The sequence below is a fragment of the Gobius niger genome (genome assembly GCF_951799975.1).
Source record: "Gobius niger genome assembly, chromosome: 6".
Lineage (NCBI taxonomy): Eukaryota > Metazoa > Chordata > Actinopteri > Gobiiformes > Gobiidae > Gobius > Gobius niger.
The window spans coordinates 22996157-23009115 of NC_136857.1; the positions used below are offsets into that span (position 1 = coordinate 22996157).

General features: G+C 41.4%; 1 protein-coding gene across 2 annotated transcripts; it reads left to right on the forward strand.

Annotated features, from left to right (window-relative positions):
- Positions 1 to 459: 459 nt before the first annotated feature.
- Positions 460 to 11354, forward strand: LOC306964010 (acylamino-acid-releasing enzyme). Of its 2 annotated transcripts, none has more exons than XM_079557835.1 (21): positions 460 to 826; positions 2134 to 2263; positions 2654 to 2729; positions 2795 to 2870; positions 2962 to 3062; positions 3242 to 3376; positions 4000 to 4091; positions 4535 to 4572; positions 4736 to 4857; positions 4992 to 5052; positions 5312 to 5406; positions 5523 to 5574; positions 6726 to 6829; positions 7001 to 7133; positions 7203 to 7283; positions 7946 to 8026; positions 9478 to 9566; positions 9731 to 9924; positions 9990 to 10092; positions 10838 to 10944; positions 11048 to 11354. In XM_079557835.1, exons 1-21 carry the CDS (start codon positions 709 to 711, stop codon positions 11145 to 11147), a joined length of 2088 nt encoding a protein of 695 aa, XP_079413961.1. In that variant the 5' UTR covers positions 460 to 708; the 3' UTR covers positions 11148 to 11354. The 2 variants fall into 2 exon arrangements, with proteins under 2 accessions (XP_079413961.1, XP_079413962.1); XM_079557836.1 differs by having other exon boundaries at positions 7206 to 7283.
- Positions 11355 to 12959: the final 1605 nt, after the last annotated feature.

The following is a 12959-nucleotide window of genomic DNA, read 5'->3' on the forward strand; positions in this document are numbered from 1 at the left end:
TTGACCCTCTTTTGGTGTTTCTTTGTTGCTTTTTTCATCACTTTTTTGTTGTGTTTTTGTAACTTTTTGTCACTCTTTTGTGGCTTTGTTGTGTCTTTATCGCCTCTTATTTCATTGCTTTTTTGTTGTCTTTTTGTGACTTCTTTGTTGTGTTTTTTGTCATTTTTTAAACTTTGTCATTGTTGCTCTTCTGGCATGTTTTTGTCGCTCCTTTATCACATTTTTGTTGCATTTTCACCCTTGTTTTCGTCGCTACCTTTCAAGAAGCTTTTAGATTTGGAGAAAAAGGGGGTGAAGAGGGTTTTTTTAAAGGAAATAAAGTTGGCACTGGTAAAACCCCACTTTACAAATCTCTTGAAAGTTGCAATGATGTTTCCTTAGTCTCTTTGTAGAACAGCTCCATCTGGCGGCCTCTGATAAGAACACACGTTTCCCTTCTGCAGTGGTACAGTCCATCCAACATGGACGACGTGAGCCACTCTTGAGACACTTTCGCTAACTTTCAAGACTTTAAAGCCTCTTTGCAAGTCCACGTGTGACTTGTGTGAATGGAGGCTTTGCATTTCCGAGTCCTGACAGTTCCTGAGCACGAGGTCCATGCGAACACCGCGGGATATTTGGCCGGTCCGCTGTGTTTCTTGCTGGAGTCGTAATCCGAGCTGCACTTTGCTGGTAACATAACGGTGTGTTTGGAGGTCCGAGCGCGTCATGGACCCCGGGAGAATCACGGGGCTGTACTCGGATCTCTGCGCGCTCGCGGTCCCGGTTCGAGCGCACGTGAGGGAGCAGAAGCTGAACGGCCAGACGCTGTACGACGTCAACACCGGTGAGAGTCACGTCCTTGATTGGAACTAACGGGACTTGAACATACAACCCTGTACCCGTCTCTGCCGTAGGTTAAAAGTTTATGGACATACGTAGCTCAGTTGTCGTTGTGCCCATGGGCAAGACACAGTTCCTCATGTGTTTGTTTGATATGAAGCACTTTATTTATTTTACTAATTGTTTTATTCTAGAGCAAATACGTTGAAAATAAGCACGAAGGTATATTGCTCTTTAGTTTTTTAATTCGACCATCCAGGATGAAACTCATTGAGATTATTTGTCCTGGCCAAGATGCAGGGGAACAACTACACACTTTTGTTTGATTTGAAAGTATGAGGTGACACAAGTTTTTTTTTTTTACTGGAACTCCTGTAGTTCTAGGGCTGAAACGACTAATCGATTAATCGACGACTAATCGATTATTGAAATAGTCGACAACTATTAGTAATCGATTAATCGTTTTCTGGTTCACACAGACTAAAATGGAGCAAAAATGACAAAAGAAAATGTAGTATTTTTGATGCAAACCTACTTTGATTTCATATTTAGGGTCTGTAGTGGTTTGTACGATGTAAATTTCATGAATAGAGCCTTCAAAAAACATTTCCCTTTAGTTAACTCCATCACCACTTCCTTAAACAGTGACTTAAGCTATAATGTGATAAAAAAAAAATAGAAAAAATAAAATTTTACGACACCATTCACAGCGAAGCGATTAATCGATTAATCGTAAAAATAATCGATAGATTAATCGATTACAAAATAATCGTTAGTTGTAGCCCTATGTAGTTCCTTTCAAGAGTGCAGTGCAGCAAACCTAAAGGCCTGGAGAAGGTCCTGAGAGAGCAAGCGGAAGCTGCTGCAGATAAGGAGGGATAAGTCCAGCAGTACATTTATAAATCAAAAGATGTCAATGTTTCAATCTACGAAGCGGGTGGGCAGTGATGAGTCAACAACCTCATGTTTGTAATAAAGCTTCATGATACACAGTGTCCAAAGCCCGCAAAGAATCAGTGGAGGCCTTCATATAACATCACAACAGGCATAAAAGTAGCACAAGTTTCTTTCGGGCTTCAAATGATAAGTAGTCATTCGAAAGCAAAACCCAAGCTTTAGCTTTAAACTGTGAATCAGTTTTGTTTAAATATGGGGCTTAAAAGATAAACAATCATCAATTCAAATTCCAAGATATTTATATCCATTTGAAATGATGGAAGGCTCGTCCTGGGAAGCTGATTTTCTGTCTGAGAACAACATGTATTTTGTCTTGTTTGTCCCATTGTGAAGCTTTCCTGTGTTCCTCTCCAGAGTGGACTCAGACTGACCTGGTCCGGGGCTCCAGGGTCAGTTTTGGCCAGAGATGGACTTTATTCACAGAAGAGCCCCACAGAATCCAGTCTGTGCTCCCTCCTGGACCCGCTCTTCCCCTCAACGCAGAGTGAGTTTCACATCGTACTTGGGTTCACGGAGGGAGAGCAGGTGTGGTGCTCTCGAAGTCACAGTCACAAAGCATTCAGACCTCACCAGCTAATTCTAATCACCATATAAGAATTTAGAGCTGTAAAAGAGGAGAACATAGGACTTCCCTGAACAGGTTATACAATGCTATACAGTGAGCTTCTCCGATCACAGACCAAGGCCTCAGAAATGCCTTAATTCCTAGGGCGGAGTGAGGGTTTTATTGGCTTCTAGCTTGTATGTTTTACCCAGTCCTTAACTCAATCAACTCAGTCCAGTTCACGATATCCGATAACCTCTACAACAATGTTTTTGGATCATTCCATAAACTCCGTGCCCCTTGTGTTCCTAATAATGCTCTTATGTTCAGGTGTCAGAGTTCATTCTCACCGGTCCAAGGCTTCAGAGCGGTTATCAAGGAAATAAGTGGAACACAGCTCCTTGAGGTTGGACGCAACAAACTGTATGCAGTGAAACATGATTTTATAATGAAAAAGCTTATTTTTTTTAGGTTTGGGACGACCGTGGGCTGAGGAAGTGTCTGAACCTCACAGCACTCGGCAAACATGGACGTGTTTATGATGATGGTAAAGTACTGTATTATTGATTCATACTGGGATTAAGCAGATACCTTGAACAGACAGAAAGATATCTGTTTACCTGCTTGATATTTCGTAGTTCATTTTGGCTGTCTGTCCTGGTCCCAATGTGAAAATAAGCTGCTGTATGTGGCCGAGAGAAAAACGGAATCGCCAAAAGCGTCATCTGCAAAGTTCCAGGTAAGTGTCAGTGCATTAGGTGTTTTGTTTTGTTCTTACAATATCTATATTTTCATTACACAATAGAGAATAAAAAAAACAAACATCTCTTCACTTTTGCCTTTTACTTGTAATATTAAACTTCTAAGTTGATGAGCAATTAAACTGGAGGATGTCACGTTTTTTCTTCATGTTTGCAGGACCGCAGTGTGTACCGGGAGGACTGGGGCGAGGCTTTGTCCCATAAGAGCGTCCCAGTTCTGTGCTGTGTGGACCTGAAGAGCGGCAGCCTCTCTGTGCTACAGGGAGTACCTTCTGACGTCTCCCCTGGACAGGTACGTCTCTCACGAAACATGCAATCGAGGCTTATCTGGATTCAACTCTTAACAACCAAGTTAAGTTTGTGTAGGCTTCAGAAACAACGCAAAGATGTAGCAACACGGAGACACGTTGTTTTAGCCCAGTCAGACTTTGAAACAGCGCTAATGCAATTGTATGAAAAACACACTTTGGATGCTTCAAGTGAATACCATTCCTTGTAGGATTTAGCTAATTTAGAGTGGTTGTGTCTCCTGCGCTTCGGTACGAAATACACAGAAAAGGCACTAACTTTGTGATGTAATATTAAAGTCCCTCGGTATTTCTTTTTCACACTTTAGTGCTTTTTAACATCTACAGAATAAAGGTGTTTCTTCAAGGTCAGAGCCGTGGGAACAAGTTTTGGTTAGCAGGTGCTGAGGGACAAGATTGCCCCAAAAATATTATTTCTGTGCTTATTTCCTATTTATGAATATTGCCTGCAACGTGCTAGCCATCCACCAGGGTGTGCTGCTGTACCTTAGCACCCTCGGTTCCCAGGCCTTCTCGAAGGTGCATAAAGACAGTAGCATCGAGCAAACACTTTTTATAATGGGTTGCAAAAGTAAAGAAAGTCATCATTAGTATTAATTTCCTCTAGGCTGTGTGGTCTCTGAGCGGTGAGAGCGTGTTCTTCGTCGGCTGGTATCACGAGCCCTACAGACTGGGCCTCAAGTTCTGCACGAACCGCAGGTAAACAACACCACGGATTTGTTTTCATTCTCTGACCTCCACAATACCGGACTATACATTCTTACCACACTCGGCGTGTAAACTTCTTTATATTAGGCATGTAGAGCAATTATAAACCTGTTTGTGATCATATTATAGTATTTTAGATACAGACGACAACGGATCGTATTGGGGGGTGGCCCAGTCGAGGGGGAAGAAACTTGGGAATCATATTTATTCACTTATTATAGATGCTTTTTTTGTGGACTAGAAGCTTTCTTTGCTTGGACAAATAGGGTGACCAGACCCTCCATGTCTATGTATCTTTTATGTGGAGTGCAGTGGAGCAGCAGGTTTTCCCCCTAAACGGATTGAGGCCATTTGTGGGCGTTCCCAAAGATGCCGTACTGTTTACTGCTGATCATTGTTAGTCATACACATTTTTTTTCTTTCTAAATCTCCAGGTCTGCGTTGTTCCAGCTTGATTTGGAAGGACATTGTGGTGAGAACGTCTAATCTTACTAACTTACTTACTTGTGCCAGCTAAGACGGGTCAAATCCAATTGACAGCAGTCATGAGCTGACCCTGAAAAGCAAAGATCAACAAAAACTGCAGAAAACGTTAACTGATTGCAATTTTATCTTTGTTTTCGTCTCCTCCTCAGTGCGTGTGTCAGAAGAGAATGTGTCTGTGCTGAGTCCTCGCCTGAGTCCAGATGGATCAGCTTTAGTTTTTCTTCAGGGAAAAGTCTTCGGGCCTCATGCCCAGTGCCTCAAGATGCAAATGGTTACTGCCCTGTATATATATATATATATATATATATATATATATATATATATATATGTATTTATGTATTTCTAATAAAAGATAATAATCGGCAGAAGATCTAAGTAAATGGTTGAATTACTTTCGATTTACAGCTGGACTTGAAGAGCAACAAAATCTTCACGCTCGTTGACGTCGTCCACAGAGCGCAGAGCGGTAAAAACGCTGTTCTGTCCCATGTACTTTAATTTATTTATCATTTCATCCTACTTTTGTGGGTTAAAAAATTCAATTATTACCATTATTACCATTACCATTATTTATCTTTAAGCAGTTATTTTTGACCATATTATAATCAATTTATCTTATCTTATGTTATATTATGTTATATCTTATGCACTATTTGAGGGAAACGCTGATGAATAATGAACAGGGGTTGAACCTCTAATGAATCTTATAAATATGTGCTTTGTAGGTGGGTTTGCCGGCGTGTACGAGCCGCTCCCCTCTTGTTGCTGGTCTGAGGACAGTCAGAGAGTCGTCTTCAGCAGCGCCCACAAGAACTGGAAGGTACAAGCGAGATTAAGGACACATTTTGGAACCAAATTGCGCATCATTATACTTACGTGTGTACATGTTGTTAATTTGCAAGGCCCCATCAAAGGTTTTGTCTTCTTTCCCCCCAGGACATATTTGCGGTGGACGTACGAACCCAGAGCGTCTCCTGTGTGTCCCATAGTAAGCCTCCTCCCTTAGCCCCTCTGTCCTCGTCCCTCAGCTTCACGGCCTTCCCTCCTCCGCCGTCTCCTGGGTCTCTTCCCTTCCCCCCGAACTCCTTCTTCCCTTCCCCTCCGTCCCCTCTCCCTCCCTGTCCGCTCTCTCCCCCGATAACTGTGACGTCATGTCCTGTTTTCCTCGAACCTCCGCTTCCTCCTCATCCTCATCTTCATCACGAACACGGCCCAGTGCTGAGTAAAGGTACAACCCTGGTTCTGTACCCTGACGCTCCTCCCCAGTTACATTATTTACTCCATTTGAGAGAGAGTCCATAGCCGTCATGCGAATCAACTGTATTTGTAGAAACAATTAAAGTCTTTGTTACCAGGTTAAGTTGTGTTTAAAGCGTGTCCGCCATGAAGACTGAAGGGAAGTGCTTTCCTCGCTCATTGATATTATAAGACACTGAGCTCTATTGACAAATCAGCCTAAAAAGCCTAATGCCTAGAACAGGGTTGCAGAGAGAGAGTCAAAACTGGTCTAAAAATTAAGGGCTTGAATTTCATTACAAAGCATTAAAGTGATAGTCTATAAGTTTGCAAAGTGAGGAGAGCAGGAACAGAATTTTCAGGAACAGAATTTTCAAATGGAAACGATCAAGCTCCTCCCCCTCCCTCCTGATTGGGTTTGGCAGGCAGTTTCACAGGAAAAGCTCGTCTAACTGGTCCAAGTGGTATCCCGTGGTTTCTGATGAGTTGCTGAAATCAGAAAATTGGAAAACTATTATTATTTAAATTGACTTATTTGACCTAAAATTTCAGACCCTATTATACGCAGTCTATTACATTTGTATAACATTTAAGCTTAAAGACTGTCACTTTAAATTGGATTCCAACTGCCATCTTGAAAATGATGATAGCAGTAGTTTAAAACACATTCAACTGCAGTTCTGGACGAAATTGTACACATTTTCATCAAAAGTTGCTCGTATCCAGTTTTCCTCTCAATATCAAACACCAAAACAAAAAAAGACCAAACAGATGCGTGTCTGTTCCTAAGACCTGACGTCTCTAGCTCGTCTCCATGGAGATGGTGACTAAAGGCAGCCAAGTATGAGATTTAAGTGGGTCAGGTCCTCACCCTCATCCTTTTTAACTTTCTGTTATTCCCAGATGTGTCAGACGGGCTGAGGGAGTTCGGCTCCTGGAAGCTCCTGACCGTTCGCAGAGACCTGATGGTGGCGTGCTGCTCCAGCCCCAACACGCCCCCCACTCTGGTATTACACTTAACATATACTATTGAAGTTACCCATACACTTAAAGCTGGGGAATACTGTTTGTCTTATTCAGTTTTAGGTATTTACTCCCACAAAGTTGAATTTGGCCTATAGATGTAATAACTGAACTAACAGATTCATTTTCCATTACTGTGTCCGGTCTTTTTCCAGAGAGTGGGATTCCTGCCCTCAGACAGACAGAGTGTAACATGGCAAACTCTGCAGGCTCCTCTGAGCACTTTTGACTTCTCCTGGACCGCCATGGACATCAGACCCACAGCCGAGGAGGATAGTATGTCTTTAAGTGTTGAATAAACTGACCACTCTTCGGTTCTGCCGGTTTGAGCATCATCTGTACGGTTTGTCTGTGCAGCAGGTCTCGATTTTGGTGCCATTTTGTTGAAACCGTCTCCTCAAAGCGAAACCAAACTACCTCTTGTTGTCTTCATACATGGTAAGTATATTGTTGTTTTAGTGCATTGCTTGAATGTAGGGCTGGGTACCGTAAACAAACGGTACTACTTGTATCGAAAATATATCTGTCGATCCAAGTGTTGGTGCAGTGACGGCATTAAAGGAAGTGACTTGGTTGTTTCCCCCCCTTTTTTTTTTTTTTTCATTTTTAAAGTTTTTTGCCCAGTGATTGCCCCTTTTCCCCCAATTATTTACACAACTTTTTCTTATTTTTGCCCCAATCTTTTCTTGTTAATTACTAATGTTTTCTCCATTTTCCTGATTTATTCCCCAGTTTTCCCTGTATTTTCCCCATTTTTAGTCAATTTTTTTACACAATTTTCCTTATTTTTGCCACAATTTCTCCCAATTTTTGCCCAAATTATTCCACATTTTTCACACATTGCTTGACATTGGAGATTAACCCGATATTGTACATTTGCAGATCTCCCACACATTATTGTTCTATTTTCTGGATCTAGTTAACAAATATTTTAATATAGGTATTGGATAAAGTATCATTCAGATATCGGCATCGCAAACAAAGTATCGTTAAAGTACTGGTATCCAAAAAAATGGAAGGGTACCCCGCCCTACTTAAATGATTGTATTGTATATTTCTCAACTGACACTTATAATATTTTGAACCTGGTTTTTGTGCAGGAGGCCCTCACTCACAGTTTCCCTCTGAGTGGAACATCACAGCAGCTGGTCTGGTCCAACTGGGACTCGCCGTCCTGATGGGTGAGACACATTAACTTTGTACCACATACATTAGATTTTGCTTTTATCCATCAAATAGAATCCAAAGTCCATCTTCTGCAGATCCCACAATTTGTCCCACTGCAACACTTTTGTAGCAAGCTAAATATCGCTACAAGTTAACAGTCAGGCTATTACACGTGTACAAAATACATAAGGATGGCTATGAAGAAATAGTTTGATATTTTACAATTGTGAGGCTTTATACTGTGGTTTAAGCCTTTTCTTTGTTTGTCCTCTTTGTGAATGGGTTAAACAGAAACCATTCCAGATTATGTCTGGGATAATGCTACTGGTTTATTTTGTGTTTACAGTGTTTACAACTAGGACTGGGTACTTTTCAGCAATACTAGTGTGGTATCGCTATTAGGGAAGAAAAACTTAAGGTACTACAGGTATCAAACAGATAGTGAAAAAAATAAGTTTAATGCCTGTTGGATCCAGTGTTAATTTAGACAACATATTTTAATTTAGTTTTAGTCTTTTAACGAAAATGTAATTCGATTTTAGTCTAGTTTTAGTCAAAAAAATATCTTCAATTTTAGTCTAGTTTTAGTCGACTAAAATTGCAAGTAAATTTAGTCGACTAAATTTAAGACGAATTTAGTCGACTTTGCATTGATAATAGTCATTATAATCATGTTTAATCTGGTTCCTCTGCTTCATGGAGCTGCTCCACATGAACAAAGCTCAGAGCTGATCCTTTGGCAGTGAATTTAAATGATCTGAGGCTCTTTCAGAGTTTGGATATTTTAGTCTCTCCCTTTCATTTTTATTTAGTCTTATTTTAGTCGACTAAAATATCAGGACATTTTAGTCATAGTTTTAGTCTCATGAGAAACTTTTAATTTAGTTTTAGTCCAATTTTTGTCGTCAAAAATATCACTTTGACTAAAATTAAGACTAAATATTTTAGTCGTCGAAACTAACACTGGTTGGGTCCAGGGACAGCGCTAAAGAAAGTGACTTGGTTGTATTGTATGTGACTTGGAGTTAAAAAAAAATGATACAAACGTAAAAGCAAAAGTCTTTTATGGAATATAGTAACATTATTGTTCTGTTTTATGGTTCTAAATGACAAATATTTTTGTATAGAATTCATTAGATACGTTTTTTGTATAGAATTTTTTTATTTTTTTTACAGTGCCCAGAACATATAAGTGCATATTTACAAAAGTGAAGAGGATATGGGGATATACATAGAACATAGGGAAATACAACACAAAGATGTAAATGAGAGAGGAGGAGAGCTGCGTGTGGCTGGAAACATTTAGGTATTTGAACAGTTGACGGCAGGATTTTTGAGGTTTGCATTGGTTTCAAAGATCAGTCGTTTCTTTATGTTTTGGAGTATGTTGTTTTGAACAGTATTTAAGCTCATGGTTCTCAGGTTTTGTATCAGAATGCGAGATAAGATCTTTGTATTGTTGCAGTGAACTACAGAGGCTCCACGGGCTTTGGTCAGGACAGCATCCTGTCTCTGATCGGACAAATCGGTCAGCAAGACGTCAAAGATGTGCAGGTAATGATCGCAGTCATGCTAATTCTTGTATTGTAGAAAAATTATTCTGAAGTGACTTTTGTGGGACATAAAGATCACTAGATTTCTGAATACACGTAGTTGCTCTTGAGTAATATAATATCAGTGGGTATTTTATTATTTAGTTTTGTTTGTTTTTTCGCCAGAGAGCTGTGCAGTTTGCCCTCCAGACCGACTCCACCCTTGACCCCGAGCGGTTGGCCGTTTTCGGGGGCTCACACGGCGGGTTTCTGTCGTGCCACCTGATTGGCCAGTACCCAGACGTCTACAGAGCATCTGCGGTGAGGAACCCGGTGGTGAACGCGGCCACGCTCCTGGGGACCAGCGACATCATCGACTGGTAACATTTACTCAAGGGATTAATCAGTTCTTTTTGGCTGGAGGCAACCATTGTCCTCTGTCCAGGAGATACAGCAGCGTCGGTCTAGAGTTCTCCTATGAGCGCATTCCAACGGCTGAGGCTCTGGCGGCCATGTTGGAGCGGTCCCCCATCACACATGCGCCAAAGGTAAGGTTTCCTGATATATTGGCCAAGTAGATTAACAATTGACTGTTTTGACATTTATTTCATGTCAATTCATATCAAACTGTTTCATTTCATATTGTTTGGTTTGAAATGAATCAAACTGGCCCCATTCTGTATATTTATCCCAAAATGTCGGAGTTGGAAAACAAAGAATCCGCCATGAACATTCTCATATCTGTATTGTATATTAGGTAGTCATGTTGTCTTAGAAATACTCCCTATCTTTACTGCTAAGTTCAGGCCTGTGTGCATGAATGGTGATGGTCGCTCAGCCCCAAAGGGCAGCCATGGCTACTGTACATACATATCTTTCCTCCGCCGTGATTAAACCTGAGCTGCTGTGACTGAGCACGTGGGGAAACCAGAGTACTGCCTTCAGTCTCCCCTGATCCTCTGAAATGGTGCACCGGCTTCTGGGTTTGTCCCTGTTTCAGAGCGTGGTGTCCTGCACGGGTCAGCTCCACCTCCTCCTTCCTCTTCCTCCTGCGTAGCTCCCTCGCCCCGCAAGTCTTTCACCATCATCTGACAAGAGCTTTGCAATTAATCTGTTTTATTCTCCTGAGAACGTCCATTAGCCAGAACAGTAGTAGGGAAAGAAGGTGGTAAGGCTGAGAGTCTTGCCCGGATACCTCCTGGTTTGTTCCTTCCTTGTTTCCTGTTGCGCCTCTTGTGACGCAGAGTGATTTGAATGTGTCCATAACGTGTGTGTGTGTGCGCTTGTTTGTAGATTAAGTGTGCCTTGCTTCTGATGCTGGGAGGTCGGGACCGCAGAGTGTCTCCTCATCAGGGACTGGAGCTGTACCGAGCTCTGAAGAGCAGAGGGCGGGACGTCAGGTATCTGCCTTTTAAACACACTACTTCAAAATGTGTCTAGGTTATGGATTTCCCAGTGAAATGGTCATCATAGAAACAGAAACTGAGATGTACCTGTGCGCAGGCTGCTGTGGTTTCCTGAAGACGGGCACTCTCTGTCTCGTGTGGACACTCAGACAGACTGTTTCCTCAACACCGTCCTCTGGCTACAAGAACATCTCTGACCAAGTCAACTGGACATAACCTGGACTGTAACCTTACTCCCAATGTAAGCCTGTGTCACCAGCACGCACACTTTGTTCACTTTGTCCATCACAATATGTTTCTTAATTTCTGCAGAATCACCTCAGTCTTTCACACTTTAATGTGTCTTGATCACTTGAACACATGAAATTGATTAGAGAGAACGTGAAAGAGTTGTGTTTGTACAAAAGTTATACTTGTAAAAATAATAAATCAAATCTGTTTATAGACATGTAATCTGTGGTTTTCCTCCTTTAAGCATTGTGCAAAATGTCCAGCAGATGGCACTCTTCATCCACTTCCCACTTTTTTCATGGTGACAGACATACATTTTACTCCTATTTTATTACTTATTTGATTTATTCATTTATCCAATTGTGGTCATTCCAATGTAGATTTTCTCTGGCACAGGGAAGCTCCAAAATCTTAATATTTTCACTTCAGTTCACAAGAGAGAGTTGTGAGTAAGCTGTGAGACGTATGGGTGTTGGAAGTGTAAATCCAGTCTCCGGTGTGGGAAGTCCAGATGAAGTCTAAACCCAGGACAGCGCCGACAGTGCAGACTGTGGACTGCAGGTCGTAGGAGGAGGACAATGGAGCAAAGTGAGACACAAAGCGGCTTCAGATCAGAGCGGGGTTTCCCTCGGCCCACGGATCAGAATCTGGAACAGAGAGGAAGAGCGAGTGCGCTTCTCTGGCTGTTTGTCGCAAATGTAGAAGGTCAGGGCGCTAAAGAGGTGAATGAATACGGTGAAGGTTTTTGCCAGGTTTCACAGTATGAGGTATTCCTTATTTTACTTACACACACAGTTACATTAATCTGGAAACAGTGGGAGCTACTATTATTTCCCAAAACTTTGAAGTTTGCCTATTATTGTTTGATGTTCTTTTGAAGAAGAAAACACATCCTGTCTTTTGGTGTTTAGTGATGGAGAAATAAGGACATGACATTTATAACTTGCCCAAAAAAAGTATTCTTTACGTTAAATGGTAACTTAAAAGTCTTGCATGGTGACTCTAAACTGAAATCCATAAATGGTGTTTTACTGAGACGGTGCAGGCTAAACATTGGTTAGCTTCCAGTTTTGTGCTTGAGACGTCGCACAATGAAGGAAACTTATCTAAAGGGTTAAAATGTAAGATTTGTGGACATTCCTTCTGGGTTTATTTTTATATTTACCCACACTGTGATTGACAGGTTTGTTTATGTCCATTCAAAAGTCACACTTTGCTGGTTTTATTTCTGCACTGTGGTAATAAACTCCTGCAAATATACTGAATAATGCAGGTAAACTCTATAAAAGTCGCATGGACACAAATGACAGTGTTGAAGCTGGGAACAGAGTCATAGGTCATTGTGCGAGAGTCGCCGACTGGTCCACGCCGTTAAACCCTCAGGATCAGGGCTCTTCCTGGTGAATTAGTCTTTCTAAACATGTACAGGGAAACAACACATACAATAGGAGTGAGCGGGAGAGCGCAGGAAGAGGAGCAGTCACGTGAGGTCAGGGATTTACCTCCAATCAAAACAAACCACTTTCGAAGTACATCAGAACACTGGACACTGACACTTGATCTCGAGTACATTGTGGGAAGTGTTGTGAATCTTGGCCTTTCATTTTTTATTTTAATTATTAAGCAGGAAATATTCAAAACAAAATCAGTACATCAGTACAAACTGATCAGCAGGTTCCTGCAGAAAAACAAACACAGCATCGACATCAGCTCAACACTCTACACAAAGCATACGGTCACAGACAAGAGGAGGAACACACTGGTGTGAGGCTACAGTG